The sequence below is a fragment of the Pistacia vera genome, unplaced genomic scaffold (assembly GCF_008641045.1).
Source record: "Pistacia vera cultivar Batoury unplaced genomic scaffold, PisVer_v2 Contig36, whole genome shotgun sequence".
In the NCBI taxonomy this organism is placed as follows: domain Eukaryota; kingdom Viridiplantae; phylum Streptophyta; class Magnoliopsida; order Sapindales; family Anacardiaceae; genus Pistacia; species Pistacia vera.
This window is the reverse complement of record NW_022196179.1, coordinates 1,001,032-1,020,491: the sequence shown is the minus strand read 5'-3', so window position 1 is coordinate 1,020,491 and position 19,460 is coordinate 1,001,032. Positions and strand designations below refer to the sequence as shown.

The 19,460-nt window shown below is 32.3% G+C and overlaps 1 protein-coding gene and 1 long non-coding RNA gene across 2 annotated transcripts; one reads left to right on the top strand and one right to left on the bottom strand.

Moving 5' to 3' along the window:
• Window positions 1-3,741: 3,741 nt before the first annotated feature.
• On the bottom strand, window positions 3,742-7,823 carry LOC116139901 (cold-responsive protein kinase 1). Its single transcript, XM_031425534.1, has 7 exons — window positions 7,687-7,823; window positions 6,273-6,418; window positions 6,034-6,149; window positions 5,724-5,934; window positions 5,200-5,443; window positions 4,822-4,972; window positions 3,742-4,340 (listed from the first exon to the last, which is right to left on the bottom strand). Exons 2-7 carry the CDS (start codon window positions 6,340-6,342, stop codon window positions 3,966-3,968), a joined length of 1,167 nt encoding a protein of 388 aa, XP_031281394.1. The 5' UTR covers window positions 6,343-6,418; window positions 7,687-7,823; the 3' UTR covers window positions 3,742-3,965.
• Window positions 7,824-14,519: 6,696 nt separating this feature from the next.
• Window positions 14,520-16,426, top strand: LOC116139828. The gene is made up of 4 exons (XR_004129517.1): window positions 14,520-14,770; window positions 14,855-15,225; window positions 15,327-15,431; window positions 16,055-16,426. It is a non-coding gene; the product is annotated as an uncharacterized LOC116139828 (long non-coding RNA).
• The last annotated feature ends 3,034 nt before the right edge of the window (window positions 16,427-19,460 follow it).

The window sequence follows — 19,460 nt, the reverse complement described above, 5'->3', positions numbered from 1 at the left end:
GTCTCAATGTTTCTTACATTATTAGTCAATCTAGATATACTTTTAGAAAAAAACAAAAATAACTAAAATTAATGATTGAAGTTTGTCCTTGTTGATCTACTCAATAATTTTACTATCAAGCATATCGAGAGTATCATCAACTATCACGATAAAAGAAGATGATATATGTTTAATATAGTTTATAACTCCGACGAAATTGATATTTTTAATAGTGATATTATTAAGGAAACAAGAGCAAGAGTATTTGTAAGAGTCACACAAGCCTGACATGAGAGCTTTTAGGTTACTATTTATACATAGGATTACCTTGATAAACATGCGGGCTACTTGGGTTGGAAAACTCAAAAATACAATGGTAAGGATTATGAAGTGGACAATATTATATTTAGGGGTGGACAGGTTTGGGTACCTGCCCAAATCCCATGGAACCGGAACCAGAATTTGAAACACAGGTTTTGGTTCCGATTTCAAGTACCTGGGAAAATTATGATTACTCTCTACTATTCACAAAAATGTACAAAAATTATAGTTCAATCTGATTCCTTCCCAAGTACCTGAGTCTTGGTCCGGTTTCGATTCTCGATTCCTGGTTCTTGTAGTGGTGGAACCGGAACCAGAACCACAAAATACCAGTTCTAAAAAATTAGAACCAGAATTGACCCCATGAGAGTCAATTTCGGGTAGGAACTAGAACTGGAACCTTGGGTGCTCGTGGGTTTCAATTCTGCCCTATTTTTTTGCCCACCCCTAATTATATTTGGGGAGCTTAGGTCGTTACCATTAATATTAAAGCAAAAATATGGTAAAATGATGGATGAGCCTCCCATAAGGACATATGGTTGTAAAGGGTGATTTGTGATGAGACATCCTTTCTTAGGTATATTAGAGTAAAATCATGTGTAAGAATCTTAGATTATGGATATGAAAGTTTTTAGGTTGATACTTAACACTTAGAATTCTTTTGATAACCAAGGGGCTTTTAGCCGCGATGGTGGTTGAGTCTTGCACGTCATGTGAATGTGTGATCCCTATGGCTGATAAAACAAAAATATTATACCATAGACTTATTAATTTCTTAGTATAATATTTCATTCTTTAGTTAAAAATGTGTGCTAAGTGATTAACAACCATAATTAGAAAGTAATTGGAATTTTTTTTTTTTTTTTTTTGGTGACTGGGGGTGTTGGGGTCAGCTTGCGCGCACCTCAACTAATCTCCCAGAGCTCTGAAGTTAACAGCCGGGTAAATTCTCTCAGTGGTCACCCCTATTAGCAACTCAAGTAGATCGAACTCAAGACCTCTTAAGTAATACACCTAAAAGTCCTAGTTGACTGTTGGGCCATCCAGTGGTAGTTAAGTAATGGCAATTTTTTGTTGAACATTTCATACTTAAATGTCATTTAAATATTACTCTAATTTATTGAATAGAAAATATCTTAGATGTATCTAATAGTATCCTTTTAATCTAATTAAAACTTATTTTCCAAAAGACAATGCATCACATAAGGTTAGTTTGGTGTGTAAGTATAACGGTTGACTTTAATATTTTTTTTTATTGTTTTGAGAATTTCAAGAAAATTATTCTTTTATTGTTTAACCAATATACTGATAGTCAACTATCAAAAGAGACATATACTAAATCTTATGCTGAAGCTTCAATTCCTAAAGAGCAACATGTTTTTGAATTTCAAAGAGTTGAATTTCCAAAGGTTTTGGGTTTTATATTACCCTTGAACATGATGTAGGACTATGTCTTCCGATATACACATGTTTTATTGACCAGGAAGATAACTAGTCAAAGAGTTTATATTAGAATAAGTTTATATTCTCTCAATATGGAAAAATATCGACCTAAGGTGACGATGATCATACCAAAAGCTAAAGCATTTACAACTATGAATGTAAACCCATAATCGATCAACACCATTATGGATGTCCATAAGATAGAGAGTTTGTTATATCCCACATCACTTAGTTTATAATGTTTAGGTCCACCTGATTTAGTAAACTTGTTTTTGGTGAAATACGCTTGCGTGAAACTCAAAAACATGTATGAGCTCAAAATAGATAATATCTTGATAATGGACTAGGTGTTTCTCTCTACCTGTCAAAAATTGGACATTATCTAAGTTAAGAGTATGTATGAATTCAAAACAGACAATATCTTGATAATAGACCAGACTGAGAAGAGTCTTTAGTTGTGTCACTTGGAACATCACAATCTAAGTACAATTACTTGTATAGTGATAGATGATCAAAAACCATTTCTTGTATTACTTGATGGCTATAGGTGGAGCTTTTAATAAGCATATTTGTCAATACCAAATTTACTTTATAGTTTTTAGTGTTGGTCATGATTTAAAGAACGATTAACTCTTTTTTTTTTTTTTTTTTTACCAAATTGCGTGACACCATGAGTGAAAGTAGAAGGATTGGTTATCCTCCAACTGCCATTATAGTGTACACAACCTTTCCCTAATGCCAAACATGGTTTTTTTGATTTTGCACATGAGACAAGGATGTAAATCTTGCAACAACCAAAATGAGATTGGAATGACCATATTTGTTGGTGATTTGTGATTGAGTTATAATTTGACTATGAATTTTTTACATTACAAGTCCATTTGTTTGTAGAGGACGAAACACATATCTAACAGCATGGGCAGTCGAGAAGATGAAAGACCGAATTAAAAGGGCACCAAATTTTTCAATCAACTTCTCATATTTGACATTTATTGGTATCTTACCCATGTATGTAAGTGAGACTAGTATTGTCCACTATCTTCCATTGCCCACCATAAGTTACCAAAATGCCCAAATCACCATTTGCATATTCTTTACAATGGAAAAATGTCAAAATAATAATAATTAATAATGTTGAGGAATTAATTAGCAACCTAATACACTAAACAACATAGATCTAAGCATGAAATTAACATAAGAAAGTCCAAAATGAGTATTTACAAAAATTTTGTACCCAAAAGAAAGAACATGGTACTTAAGTGAAAATCTTGTTCTCATAGCTTTAATTAATTCAACAAAGTTGTGTTAAATTATGGATGATGTTGGAGGACAGAATAAAGTTAAGATGAAGCTATATATGTCAATAGTATTCAAGTCAAAAGAAGCATTTGATTGTTTTTTAGTCCTGGGTTTTGAAGGTGGTTATTTTTTAAAAACCCCAAAAATTTGGTCAAACTTTATTACCCCTATATTAACTGTATTTATCATTAACCTCTAAAATATGGTAAATATTGTCAAGTACCTTGATTTTCATGTGCATCAATTAAAGTTTTATATTTTAGAGTCCAGTTTTTGTGTTACTATTTAAGATCTCACCTGTCACATCACCTTCTTCCACCACAGAAATCAATGAAATGTAAGAAGCTTTTATTCAATACCTAATTCATTGTCATGGTCCATGGAATTAATCGGTTTATAACTAACCTTGACAATTAATATGTTTGGAATAAAAAATATCAATCTCAAAAGTGTAAGTCTAATATTAACCTAAAACCTAAAAAACTATACCCAATTGAGGCCCTACCATGGTGCAGGAGTGATAATCTTACACTAATATTGCAGATTTTAACATTAGGAACAGTTATATATATAAAGAACCAAGGTTTGATCAATTATTGAAGAAACTGTCCCATAGCCTAAAATTATTTGAGCTTTTAGATTTGTTATTAGGAACTATTTTGTCACCCTTATTTAGGATGAGATCTCCCAGGGCGTAAATTAAATAAAACCGAAAAGATGAAAATATCACAACATCAAAACTTTTCTCTAATTCACCAAACTTGCTGCATTTACAAGATAGTTACCTCAGACTAAATGACTTGTATGAACCATGAAAAAGTATAAACAAACACACGATTGAATAATTTACATTGGATAACATGCCTCAAAAACCCAAAATTAAGAACTAAAAATTAATTGACAAATTTCCTTTCAATCCATGTTTAAGTGCTTCTATCATTTGTATTAAAGGTTGAGTAACTTGTGGCTCCAGATGACAAGTTTGGAGTATCTGGGTTGTCCGAGCTATTGTCAGGAGATGTATTCTTTGGTTCCATCTGAGTGTTTTGGGGACCTCTTACTTTGAGGTCCATGAAATCGGTGATTAGTCCCGGCTTAGTTATTTTTTTTTCATCAACCGCTTTCTCACCAGTTAACATCTTGACGACTGATGACATGGTTGGTCGGAGCTTTGGAGTGTCTTGAGTGCAGAGGAGAGCGATCTTTAGGAATCGACAAGCCTGCTCAGCGTCAAAATCCCCGTTCAATGATGCATCCACCAGTCCAACCAGTTCCCTTCGCTCATATAAATCCCATGTCTACAACAGAAGAAATCACATGTTATGAACAATGCACCATCTAAGTGTAATCTGTCATTTGCATTACTTCAAAATAATCCATCCCAACATAAATGAACACATTAATTTTCATCATAATCCTCCATAAAATATGTTTTTTTTTTTTTTCATTATTTTCTACAATGCATTGGGTCCCCTCATCATCAAGCCTAGTTATTAATATTTATATATAGAGGTCAACTTCAAGATACATATGCCATACCCTTGACTTTGAACAAGTCATATGCTTTGTCATTAATTTTACCAGGATTATTTCATAAGAACTTAAAAAGGAAATTTTCTGCGGAAAAAAGTCTCACAATGAGGTAGTACCAGGTCAATGCCCTTTTATTTTTTTTATTTTTTGGGTAAGTCAATGCCCATGCCCATTTATTGCAAACCCTGAGTATTTTTATTTCGATTATAAACACTGACCACAGCAGTAGGAGTAAAAAATTCATACCTGTTCTAAAAGATATTGTTCTTCGATTGGCAACCGCATATTTGTGTTACATCTCCCGCTGACTATTTCCACAACGAGGACACCAAAACTGTAAATATCTGCTTTCCTTGTTAATTGCCCTCTTATCGCATACTCTGGTGCCAGATAACCTCTGAAATAACAAAGCAAATGTGAATAATGATAAATAATATTTATTGAATATCATAAAGAGAGGAATAAGTTTTGATAATTTTGATCAACGTATAGAAAAGTTAAATTTCCATCATACTACTGGACTATAATATGTATATCAAACATTTCCAAACAGCTTAGATGCTATCAACAACTGTAAGATGTAATGCACAATTTCAACAAGGTAACAGGAAAGTTGGAACTTACATTGTTCCAGCCACACGAGTGCTAACGTGAGTCATGTTGGGCGGGATAAGCTTTGCGAGACCAAAATCTGAAATTTTGGGTGTCAGGTCTTTGTCAAGGAGAATATTACTTGCTTTAATATCTCTGTGAATAATGTGAGGTCGTACATCCTCGTGAAGGAATACAAGCCCTCGTGCAACCCCAATGCAAATTTTAGCTCTTGTCTGCCAATTAAATTGGATGTTACTCTGGCTATTGCCTACACCTGAAAGTGAAATGTTTCCAGAGCACTCAAGTTCAATTCAATAGAAAAGGAAATTAAGGTATGCATAGTCTAAACCCACTGAATGGGATAGAAGTCTACATAACATTATTATTTTCATACTATGATATTATGAGCTACATAACAAATGGGAAAAAGAAATATGGCACAGACGTATTCCTGAATAAAAACTGTATTTTCAAGATGCAACTACTTCATGGTATTGGTATCCAGCATTGCTTAAATAAAATAATGGTAGGAAAAAACTATATTCAGAAAGTACCGAGAAGTGTTTGTGCAAGGCTATTATTCTCAAGGAAGTTGTAGACTAAGATTCTGTGATTTCCTTCGACACAGCAGCCATAGAGCTTTACTAAGTTTTCATGCTGTATTTCTGAAATCACCTGAATCTCTGTCAAAAATTCCCTGACCCCCTGTCTTGATTCAGCTGAAAGAACTTTAATGGCAGCAATTTTCCCATCCTTAAGGCGTCCCTGACCAATAAATAAATTTTTCAGACGTCATTTCTTTGAACAAGAGGGAAAAAGGAATTTCAAAACTAAACCACAACATCGAAATGAATATGAGGTTACCTTATATACAGAACCAAAACCACCCTCTCCAATTTTGTTAGCCGGACTAAAATCTTCAGTGGCAATTCTTAATTCTTTGTAAGTGTAGAGTTTAGCATTGTGTATGCCTGAAAGTTCTGTTCACAAATAAACCTGATTAGAAGTTTGCATTGGCATGACAAAACATTTTTGAAAGTAAAACATAACAGAATGTCATTTGTTGCATGACAAAAATATCTTCGGCTAGTTTTGCAATTTACCATCATCGACTTCCAAAGACTGCTCTCTTGAAGAGTCACTCCTACCGAATAAGCAAGAAAAAAAAGGCATAACTGTATAATACACCAGTGACCAACTTATCTACTGACAGTCAAGCTGCTGCTTCAAATTAAACCACTTCCACGCCCTGAGAAATTGCATCATTGAAAACACAAATGTCAATATAGATACATAACTCTGCCAAAAAAGGACATCAAAGGAATGCAAGAAGATGTAAACTTCAAGTAATCGGCTACACCAGTTCACAGTATTAGCAAATCAGGGAATAATAACAACAAAAATCACATAAATTGTCAAGGAATTCAAGGTCACAGAAGAATAAGACTCGTTAGCACTTTCCCCAGAAAGGCTGCACCCCTTATTGTATCCATGCCAGCATCTGCCAACCTCTCTCGATCTGTAAATGTGTCTATTCTCATTGATGATGAAGGGAAAAAAACTTGACACTCACCCAATAACTGAATCGGATTAGGCGGCATATTCAACTTATATAACATATACTAAACTCCAATACCATCAACTCTTTTGACTGACCAACTTCTGCCAAGCACAGAGAGCCGAACAATAGTACAATACCAACTAATTATGCCAAAAGTATCACTAATTACCTCCAAACGTCCCCAAAAATGTCCTCCAAAAAAATGCACAATTGTGGATTTCTCAGGACGTATATTGAATCACCAAAATATTAATTTGTTAGATTCCCCAAATGATAAATTTTTTCCCCTTGCCAAACCAATGCTGACAGAAGATGCCCAGACATTGAATTCAGATATTACAACACTCAAATAAATAATCAAAGTTCATGCCTATGAAGCATTGCCCATAAGAATTCCACCAAGAAAAAACTCTAGTTGACCAAAACTTTCTTAAGTCTTTCAATTATACAAGTTTCTAAACTAGGAATTATAATTCTAGCAGTCAGAATTCATTACATATCTGAAGCCAGTCATAAGATCCGGGTCAAATACAGTGACCCGATTCCCCATACAATATGCATTCCACAGTCAAGCCGAAGCCATAGAATTCTAAACACAATCTTTGAAACATGAAATTAAATAAACCAAAAAGAAAGGAAAACCATGAAGACTCCAACTTATGGGAAATGTTCAATATACCACAAAAGCACCAAAATATCAGAACAAATAAACCATTTCACACACAAAAAACTAAAAAGAAACCAAAAGGCTCAGAAGACAGAATTAAACTACAAAAAAGTTAAGAGCAGAGAACTTGAAAAGAAAATAAATCAAACACAATTGATTCCGAAATGGATTTGATCTCATTTTGATCAAAAGTCCACCCAGGTGGTTAAAAGCTTAAAGAAAACGAAAGCAAAAAACAACAGAAAATGAGAGAAGAGAGAGAGAGAGAGAGGAGAGGAGAAGAACTGACCTGAAGAGCAGAGAGAGAAGAGGAACAAGGCAAGGGTATGATGATGATGATGAGTATGAAAGAGAAATATGAAAGAAGAGGCGAGTGAGAAAGAACAGTCTTGGTAAAGTCCACGAAGGAAGGTTACGGCTTTGGAAAATTCAATCTAAAAATAAGTTGTAATAAAAAAAAAACATAGGTGGAATGGAAGACGAGATGAGGATGAAGATGGAGAGAGAGCCAAGACTGACTGTGACTTTCAAAATCACAACTTGAATTACAAGTGCAAGTATAAATACTCCATCCTTTTTTTGGGTTATGTGAAGGAAGGAGTAAACGTCAACACAGACAACGTCATGACTCAGTCATTTGCCTTTGTTTTCCCACCTGTATAATTATAATTATGGGCCTTTTTCTATATTTATGTAGGACTGTTTTTCTTTTTTCTTTTTTTGGGATAATTGGAGTGTCTCCTTATCTAATTTTATAACACAATCGTGATATTTAATATAAAAGGTTTTAGAATCTTAATAATATTTATTTACAGGTGTATTAGATAATAAAAATTCAAGCCAATCAAAATGTATGTAGTATATTAAAAATTCGAACCAATATATAAATTCGGTTGGCTCATTTAATTAATAATTGTGTTCTAACTTGTGCTCTCTCTAAATATATCTAATTTTTTTAAATTTAGATTTAATTCACTGTCTATAAAGATAATTAAGTTTCAAATGTCATATTATTTTTAGAAAATATTAAAATAATTCTAATTAGGGTGATTTTTTTTTATATTTGTAAGGATTTGGTTATATATTTTTGGGGGTTTATGGTATTTTAGGAAATTTTTTGATTCGAGCTATCTCTTTGGAGACAATGAAATTAAATTTGTAATAAAATTCTTTTATAATGTAAGTTTGTGAGCATTTAACCTTGTTTGTTAAAGTCAAATATAAGTAACTGTTTTTTTTTTTTTTTTTTTAAAGATTCAGGTTCATGTTGAATATAATAATATATACAACGGAATATCTACAATAAATTCCGGCAGATTGTAGGCTCATTTTTTTTTTAAAGAATAATATAGAAATTATTTATTATTTACTAATATTATAATATTTAATTTTAAGAAATGGCAGATCAGATGGCCTTCCTGCCGTAACGTTACATACGATGGCGGTAAGGAATGGCCTCCCGTATTTAAATGTTACTAATTTGCTAGGTTTTGATGTTTCCTCATCCAAGATAATATATATGCTCAATTACATTTGATCCCCTAACTATCGTTAATGATTATTTACTTGATTTTGGAAACGCTCGATTCATCCCCAATGAGGTCTCTATCTATCAAAATTATAGTTTGACCAAGATTTAAAGTTAGTTAAAACTTCAATCTTTTAATTAATTTCATTGCAAAAACTCTAACCAAGTCCATCATTTATAAACTAAATTATAAAACAATTAATCTTCTTTACGAAAAAAAAAAAGAAAAAGAAAAAAAAACTCAAACGAAATTAATGAAAAAACTCCTTCCGCCCACAATATACCAAACAAACCCATTCTTCACCATAATTAAAAAATAACGTAAAAGTGTGTCATATATAATCACAAAACCTGAAAAATATCATATTTAATGCTTAGAAAATGTGACAACAAGAAGAGGAGAAGGAGAAGGTGGCGTAGCCAAGCCGTGAGGCCAAGCAACAATTGGCTAAGCCAAATCAATCGATTATCGATGCTAAAGTAATATTTTTTGTGTTTTGGTAAATTTATAATTCTTTTATGCTGGTTTTAAATAGTTTTGTGGTTGTATTTGGGAGAAATATAATAAGGTTTCATTTCTTTAAATAAGATGTAAATTGACATGATTACCTTTTAATAGTTAACTTTTAATCGTTGAGGGTAGAAAATACCCATGATAGGGATGATGTACATGTTTACAAGCCAAGGTGGGAAAGTGTTCTATCACAATATATGGGTGCCAAAATGTCATTTCGGCCCTAAAGATATAAAAAGAGTCCGTATTAGGATAGTACCTTTATTAATTGTTACTTTTTTTTTTTTTTTTTTTATTGTTGACATTATAAAATAGAAAAAAAAGAAATTTGAACCAATAGGCAATAGCGACGGCGTTTTGGTAGAATTAAACATTTTGTTACAACGTGTGAAAAGAGACCTCAAATCTAGAAGTAGAAATATTTTGACTAAGAATTTCTTCAATGGCTTGAGTCTAAGAAAGGCTGCTTGATTTGTTTATTTTTCAATTATATGTGTGAGCGTGTTCATTAATTAAACCAAATAAATGGGGCGAATTATTTCACCTTAGGTTTGGCGAAAGAATAGTTGATACCCTTAGTTTTGAAAACTATCAACTTCCACCAATTTTCAATTTCAGTTAAAAATAAGGTTAAAGGATATTTTGCCCTTTTGCACCACATTATTAGCTTCTTAAACCCTAAACCTAAGAATTAAACAACACAAATTATAATAAAAAAAAAATGCAATAAGGCCAGCCAAAGGCCATGGTGTTGCTACCACAAGGTCCTTCACCCCCATTCAATTTCCACCTTCTATTGTCATTACCCCTCCACCTCAAGCTTCTGGCGCACTTTCCCCTCACAATTTGTTTCGAGTTTGAGATTTTTTTTTTTTTTTTTTTAATTGTGAATGTAAATTATTTGGTCTATATGTTAATTGTGGTGAAAAAAGGGTGTTGTAAAACTTTTGAGATTTAGATGGTTATTTCAAGCTTGTTAGCTTTTGCGGTTAAAAAATAATCATTTAATTTATTTATTATCATAATAACTACGTATCTATAAGGGTAAAATGGGATTCAGTTGGTCAAAGTGGTCAAGGTAAATTCATTTGGGGTGTAACGTTGATGTTTTGATACTGAGGGTATCAATATTCACAAAAACCTAGGGTGGAAAATGATTCGGCCTTCAATAATAAATAAGTATTAACTTTACCGAAAATTATTAATAAGGTAGATAGGCAGCCAACCACCCCTATTTATTTGGCGTCAAGATAATCCTCTCTCTCACCTATACAAGTTTAATACTTAATACTGCAAAAAAATCAGTCAAAAGTCAAAATTGATTTAAAAGAGGCAACAAAAGTGATTTTTTTTTTTTTTTTTTTTTTTAAAGCGTTTTGTGTATTATAAAATAGAGAGTGGTGGGATAAAGCTAAAGTGCTTGGTGTAGATATAATTAATTTAATGTAATTTTTAAAATATTTTTTTTTCTTTTATAATTTCCTTGTTGTAGGGACATTTTTGGCATTAATAATTATAAGTCATTACATGATTTTTATTATCAACTAAGCTATTGTGGGGGGAAATTTTTAAATAATGAAGCATAATTCGTACTTCTTAAATTAATAGTATGTTGTAGAAATAAGTTAATTTATATTCCATGAAGTTCGTTTTTTAATTGTGGTGCTTTTGAAAAGTTACATATATAGTGAAGTAGACATTATGATAAAAGGATAGGGAAAAAGGTAAGGGAATTTTTATAATTGCTTTAGAATCTCACATTTCACGTTCATCTCATGTGTACAATGGAGCGCATGTGCAGCTATTTGTAGCACGTTCAGCCGCCACTTGGACCAATTGATACATTAATAGATGAGTAAATGACTTTTTTCACCAAGATTTACTTAATAATTTTTTCACCCAAAAGTTCCAAAATATCGCTTTCCTAGCCAAGTTTATATTCTATTAATACTCAAAAAACACGCATTTTCTCAGTCGGCGTTCAACGAGTTACCAAGAACCAAGATAAAAGAGGTTTTGTAGAGTGGATGCCGAGTGTATGAATAGTGGTAACTGATGAATATCACCACCGAAATCAGTCAAAACAGCTAAAAATAAGAAACACTAGATTTGTGATGGTGACAATTGGCAAGAATCAAGTGTTAGAGATAGAAGGGTTGTAGAGAGGAGATCGGAGGTTCAAATGGTGATGACGAAAGAATTTCACCCAGAATCAGCTTCGGTATAAGAAATATAAACTTTGGTGGAAAAATGGTATTTGAAAACATTTGGTGGAAAAGTGTTACTAAGGCAACCTTAGTGGGAAAAGGTTGTTTGTTTACTCTTAATAGAAAGATTCATATATGTAATTGTAGAAAGAAAATGTAGTAGTACTGAACGTGTTTAAACTATCTCGTTAAAAACCTTGTCAATTAAAATTTAATGGATAAAAATGGGTCAAAAGAAAAAGAGTACAATGGTCTTTTCTAAAAGATATGCTCTCTTAATGAATGTTTTTTCCCTATCATAGTGGAAAATCGAAAGAAAGTTTGTTTATTTAGCCGCCGCATTATTTATGCCGTATATACATTTATATTTTTCCAAAGTTGATGTTGATAACATTTTTTGTGAATAAATTTGTATAATTATAGTTGGAGCATATTTGTTTGACCAATGGCCGTCCGAGAAATTACGTAAGAGGGACATCATGAGAATCTTAATAAATAACATTTTATATATAACAATTATTTTTTGAGTAAATGATATATTCCCACTCGAGGTATAGCCAAACCCCGATTGATGCCTTTGATTGCATTTATTATAGATTATCACCATCAAACAACACAGTTAGTGACTGTTAGAGGTGGTCGAAAACAGTAAATGAGATCAGCAAGTGAAAGTATGGGTTTTATAAAGAGATTGTGAAAAGTTTAATGGTGATCTTGGAAGTGATTTTAGACTTCATTATCGGTCGAAAAAATGCCAAAAACTGTCGGTTTGAATGTTGCTAACTTGAGCCACTTTTTGCTAACATGAGTCCTTCTTGGCCAAAGAAAGTGCACCACACTATAATGAAAAGTTAAGAATCTGTTAAAATAAAAGAGACGACGTTACTTTAAAGATTAAAATCTATAATAAATACAATTGAGGGTATCAACTTGGGATTTCGCAAACTTCGGGTGAGAGTTTGTCGTTTGCTCTTATTCTTTTATCAATGTTATAAAAATCATATATAAAAATTTATACTTACAAAATTTAATTCTTCAATTTTTTTATAGTCATTATTAAGATATCAATAATTAATAAAAGATTTTATATATGACTATTACTAACGAAAAAATATAACATAAAGACAAAATTTATCACATGGATGTTACTCTTTTTTAGTCTTAAAGTCTTTGACGGTAACTTGTGAATGTAAAAAAAAAAAAAAAAAAAAAAAAAATAATAATTGCTTTATCCTAAAGTATGAAATATTAATAAAAATCTCCCAAAGGTATTAGTTATATGAAATAATATAAATCTCTAGTCGTTAAATTTTAAGTATTAAAATAAATGATATAAAAATAATTTAGTAATATTTACTAACTCATAACAATATAAATTTAGATGAAAGCTCAACATAGTTAATGTTACTATGTCTTGCAAGATTTACCAATAAACCAAAAGTATGAAAAACATTTCTTTATTTCAATATAAGGATAAAATTAGGAGTGTGCAAAACCCACCCGAACCGGACCAAACTGAACCGAGCGGGTATGTGAATGTGATTTCTTATGGGTTTATGTAAACCCGATAAAATCCGAACCAAACCGAAATATTTTTTATATATAATATTTTTAAATTAAGATGTCAAGATTATAAAGAAAGTCAGAGTCTTGTCTTGGTTGAAGAAACTTTCTTTTCATATCAAACAAATTAGTATTCGTACATTATTGTAAGCACTTTAACCAAACTTCATATAAAAAGACAAATAGATTTAGACAGATTATAGTTGAAATTCTTTTTTTTTTCACACATTTCTTCCAAAATTTAATGTAATTATAAAATAATTCTCATTGAATCTAAGCAGCTTTTTATTTTTTAATTTTCATGTTTTAGGGACATTGCTTTTCGGCCCATTAAATAAATATAAGTTACATTAAATGATTTTTTATTTTTTAATTATCTAAGCCATTTGGTGGGGGACAGTTTTTGAACAATTGAAGTCTAATTGTTTTAGCTTCTAAATTAATACTATGTTGTAGAAATAAAATAAGTTATATTATTTTCGATGAAGTTTATTTTTTTAAATTTACTTTAAATATTTTGATTGTTGTAGGCAAAATGGACAACAATTGATAAAACTGTATTTCAGAAATTATTTTTTGTAATTACTAAACTGTATTTTAAATTTAGCAATTTAAGAAATATATTTTAAAAAAAAAATTGAAAAGCATTAGTTGTTGTATACATTGGCACTATTGAATAGTTCATCAAATGACTATTATGAAAGGTGGAGATAATTTATATTAAAAATAAACTAGGCCTATTTTACATTATCTTAATTACATTTAAAATGATTTGAGAACCCATGATTTTCTCATATTAATAAACGAGGTTTCACTATTACTTACAAAAATTTATAACATTACGATAAACTTCATAAAAAAAGAAAAAAGAAAAAAAAAAAGATAGCAATTGCACATGTAATTATCCAAGTATATAATGATAAATTTACATGTGCTTCTTACAATGTGTTTATTTTTTTACTCAACTCTGAAAGGATATTAGTGTCATTTAATTCTTAATAGTTTTAAGATATATGATACTCCCTCCATTTCTTTATAATTGACGTTTTAAGGGTATTAACTTTTTTCAAAATAAATGACGTTACCAACTCAACCCTCTCTCTGTTGCTCAACATTTGCCCCTATCTTTTCTCTTCTACTATTTCTCTGACCCACATCTCCTTTCTCTCTTTCTTTACTCTGCCCCTCATCTCATCTCTCCACTTTTTCTATGGCCCACATCTCCTCTCTCTCTTTCTCTATCTCTTTCCCTCGTCTCCTCTCTTCCACATTTTCTATCGCCCACATCTCCTCTCTCTCTTTCTCTATCTCCGCCCCTCATCTCCTTTCTCTCTTTCTCTTTCAAACACAGGTGAAGAACGTGAGAATATTCATGATGTGAAACAGAGTAGCCCTTTGAGAGCAACGCATGCAAATCAATCCTTTTGGAAGGAGAGAGTTTCAATTGATACTGTTACGCGCCCTTTTGAACCAGAGGAGTTAAATAAGAAAATTCCTTCCTTGATTACTAAGGTTGTAGAACCTACAAAAAGGAAGGAAGAACTCTTTCAATTGAAAGCACGTATGCTATGATCTCTTGTGTACTCTTTAGCCTCTCCTTTTTTTTTTTTTTTTTTTTTAAGATAAAATTGCATTTTTTGTTTAGGTTATCGAGATTTTCAATCGCAAAGTGGTTGCCCTTGCTCAATTTGTGTGTCAGACCTTGATGCTGTGACTCTAGCATTACTCAATCTAGCAGTCCGGAAGACGGTTGAGTGGTAGGTATTTCTTCCTTGCTTTGATAGCATTTAATTGCCTTGCCTCCACTATTTTGTGCTTTGTTTGATTGTGAAGTAAAATATGCGCAACAAAGAAAAAAAAAATGTTATGGTTGACTATGGTTGATGTTGTTGCGCTATTGTGTTCTATAAATTGAGGTTCTGTAAATACATTAGGTTGTAAATGTGGTGGAGATTATGAGTTGTAAACTTTCGAATGAAGAATTAGAACAAATGAGGATATGGGTGCCTTTATCATGTAAGTGGCTTTTTTGTGTTTTCTTAAGGTTATTATTGTTAAAATTGATAATGGTACATTATTGCATGACTCATTTGACTTTTTAATTTATGAATGATTAGGTTTTGAAGATAATCACAACATCAACAATGAGGCCAAATTAATTGACACTGAAGGCAGTATAAGCATTGCAAATCAATCTGGAATGGTGGATATCAATAGTGGAGGTTTTATTTGATTTTTTCTTTGGTCGATGTCAATACACTTTTTTTTTTCTTTCATCAATTCAGTTAATTAGTTACAATATTTTCTCTTATATAGTACATGTTGCAAAAAAAAAATGTAGAAGGTGCATCAAGATCGATTGTCAAAATTGAAATTTATGGAGTTTGGAATAACTAGGAAAAATCAACAGTGGGTATTGTAATGCATGATACACGTTGTGGAAATTTAACTCTACTGGAATAGTATGTGTCAGCTTCTAACACACTACATGCAGAATATCTTTCCTTATATCATGGACTGTGTGTAGCTTGTGAAAATGGCGTTAAAGAAGTCAAATGTTTGTCCTACTCTCAAAAGCTAATTGACATCCTTAATAGGAATGATGAACAAAAATGTGTATTGGGTGATTTGCTTGATTCATTTACATATGTCGAAGTCTATAAAGTGCCTATTAGTGTGGATATGTTCGCTTATGTCATGGCTCGCATGGCTGCTAGGAGATGATTGGGCCTTGTACTCCTTGGTGAGAGTGATTGTTGAGTGTTTTAGTTTTTCTCAGTTGGTTGCTGCTTTTTATTTGGGTTTTGGCTCAATTTTTGTGACTTTTGCCTATGTTCTGTTTTAGCCTATGCTGCAGGGCCTTTGGTGTTGAGAAGGGCATGTGGCTGCCCCAAGTTGTAGGCCATGGATTTGGTTACAAAACCTTCTTTGTTGGAGTTTCCATTCTTGCCAGGAGGTGCTGCTTGCTTTCTCCTGTCCTTGGGTGTGTGCTTTGCAAGAGTTTTGCTATGGTGAGTCTTGGTTTTTCTGCTAGTTGGGGATTGAAGCTTTTGCTAGATTTCCTCGAGGGTGGCTGGAGTTTTGAGACTTTTTGGCTATGGACCTCTATGTGTGGACTTTGCAGTTTGCTTTGTGCCCAGACGACTTGCTTTTTCATTGCTGACCTTTTTTGTCTAGTATTTCTTAGACTAACTACATGTTTTGTTAAGACTTTAATCCTTGCTTTTTTTTTTTTTTTTTTTTGGTTGTTGTTGTTGTTCTTGCTTTGGTTTCTTGGGCTTGTCCAAGGACCATGACTTTGTAGGGTCCTTTGGTTGGGACTCATTCTTTTGTTCTTATATATTACCATAAATTACCATAACAAAAGTTTATATTACAAAATAGAACAAGTTCTTTTCTTGTATGTTAGAGTAGATTTTCTTTATAGCAAAAAACCACAGAAATCAAAATGAAACACAAACTACTCTTAAAAAACAATATATTATCAGAACCCATATGAACATTATAGATAAAACAAAAATAATCTACAATACTAGATAGGTCAATTGTAACACTTATTGACATTGAGCAATTGCTTCTCCAATTAACGTGGGGTCAACATCTAATTGCCTAGGAAGGCAATTATGTCCGTCCAACCTATGTTTTTTCATGTGCGGAACCTTATATTTGTTCGAACCTTCGGTTTTCAAAATTGAAATCATACATGACTGTAAAGTCAAAAACACATGATTCAATTTTGTTGGTGAGTATTCATCAAAGGACTTTTGAACAACCTTTATGAGCGCATCTACAGAGTTGGGCACCTATTGGTATTGTAGTCCCTGTATCACATTAACAAAGCCAAGGTCTAGAACATTTATATTTGGAGAATTCGGAGGCTGACAGATCAAACGTATGTCGAAGCCATCCTTAGTAACATTACTTTGAAAACACTCATCATCCAAACCAATATGAGGTTTCGCATTGTCTTGTTGGATAAATATTGGACTTCTTGCATCAATTCTTGGCCACTTATCTCGGATAGCAGACAAGAGTTTCCCAACTATGTAAGATCGGTAAATTTCTTTATTGATAGAATTGATTTTTTTAGTCAGAATGATTTTTACTGCTCCTCCTTACAACTTCTTTATTTATGAAAGGAAATATCCCGATTTTTTCAGAAAATAATTCATTCACTGATTCATCAAACCTTGGGCATGTCACTGTAGCCATAAACATTACTTTAGTAATAAAAGTCTTACTTTTACATGTGCGTAAAGACTCGTCTTTGTCAGGAAGTAGGTAATACTTCTCTGACTGCTTTGTCATGTAGAACCACTTCTCATCAACATGAATAATATTTTCCATGGTTACAAACCTCAAACAACTGGGGTTGTTGCCTTGTTCAATCATCGATAAACAAAAGCGTATTCTAGCTTTCATGTTTTCTACGTTTAATACAAGTCTTATAACATTTGAATGACGACGTATGGAGCCCTCTTTTAACCACCTAAACAACGTTGTCATTGACAAATTTGTTGTAGCAGATAAAGACCTCAGTGTCGTTATTCTTCCAATGGAATATGTCAAAATTGATTGACGTCAATTTGAAGACGCTTGCACCCGCAATTGAGTGCCTTTCTACTAGACACATTAGTGTTTGAATCCAATACTTCATTTTCTTTTCCTCGTTGCCAAATGCATTGGACTGTATGCATACTAACTGAAAATAATTGAGCCTCCTCGATGTAGTGTTTTTCTTCAATTGTCCATTGACACTTCGCTTCAATAAAGATTCAAAAATAGTTTGTCTTTGTTCATTTGTGAGGTTTTTTCGACTCACATGCGTATTAACTTCCTCAATTATGTCATCAACTTCATTCGTAGCTTCTAATGTTGGAAGAACATTCAAATCAATTTCCCCAAGCATACTTCTACTATTACCTTGTTCGGCCGTGGTGAGTGACGAATAGAATAAGAGAGATGAAAGTTAGTAAAAAGAGACGGTCATGGTGAGTGACGAACAGAATAAAAGAAATGGAAGTAAGTCAGTAGGAGAGAGAAAATGACGATATATACATATTAAATTATTTTAGTATTTCACACATGTGTACGTAGTAGGAAAAACAAAATTTTCCCATCTACAATATCAGAGGAAGAAGTCAGTTAGAGGAGAGATAAAATTGATTTATTAAAAAGTCTGCAGAGCCTTAAAACGTCAATTATAAAGAAATGGAGGGGGTATATGATATGGGATGTGTTTGTTTTTTAAATTAATGATGTTTAAATAAAAATTTCCTATTTTTATCTATTACTAATCTATCCTTATATTAATTGTAGTAATTATACCCATAATTATATTATTAAATTATAATTTATTATTGTATATTAATATCCAAATATGTTAAACTAGAAATTGGTGAATGGGTCATTAGAATGCATTTGCCAGCCGTCGAACTCCAATGACCAAAAATTTTTCAGCGTGTAATAGTCACAAAATAGACATCAATATGATATTCTTTTAATGATCTATCTATCTACATAATTTTAAGTTGAAAAATTATGGCGTTTGGCCCAGAACAAATGAAAGTGTGATCACTATCATATGCCAGACAATTGGTGTGTTTATTACTAAAATTAATTGTAGATATAGATAGAGCGTATAAAGAGGATATTTTGATACTAATATTGTCACCTAAGACTAAAAAATGTTCAAGCCATTGAAGTCTGGCGACCCATACTAGAGTGACCTAGGAGCTCAGCTCGACCACTATGTCGAGTTGAGTTTGAAGTCGCCAGATTTCAACTGGACGAGCTCAAAAAGCTTGATTGTAAAAGTGTAAAAGCAGATAATTCGAGAGTTTATTTATTTTTTTATTTTTTTGAGCTCAAGCTCGAGCTGAAAATTTTAGCGTTGAGCTCTAACTCGTAATAGGTTCCACCTAATAAATTACTGCTGACCAATTAAAAGCTGTCACATCAGTGTTGTGAGATAAAATTTGTGAGCATAGTATTATTTTTTTACATATCCTCGTAAGTTTAACAACTTAAATATTATTTCTGATCTTATCAAATTTTAACTTACAAACAAAAATACATTTTTAACCCAAAAAAATTCAATTTTTTTTTTCCATTTTACCCAATATACCATACCAAAATTTCTCATTCACCACCAAACAAACTAAACCCAGTTTTTCTCACTCGGCGATCCAAGGGTGGACGGAGAGGGAGGCTCACCTTGCCCGCAACACGGGTAAAATTTGGGAATTTTT

Coding starts and splice junctions, on each gene's coding strand:
- LOC116139901 (XM_031425534.1), bottom strand. CDS start 6,342: ATGCCTTTTTTTTCTTGCTTATTCGGTAGGAGTGACTCTTCAAGAGAG. Junction 6,150..6,272: donor GTCTTTGGAAGTCGATGATG/GTAAATTGCAAA, acceptor ATTTGTGAACAG/AACTTTCAGGCATACACAAT. Junction 5,935..6,033: donor GTTTTGGTTCTGTATATAAG/GTAACCTCATAT, acceptor TTTATTGGTCAG/GGACGCCTTAAGGATGGGAA.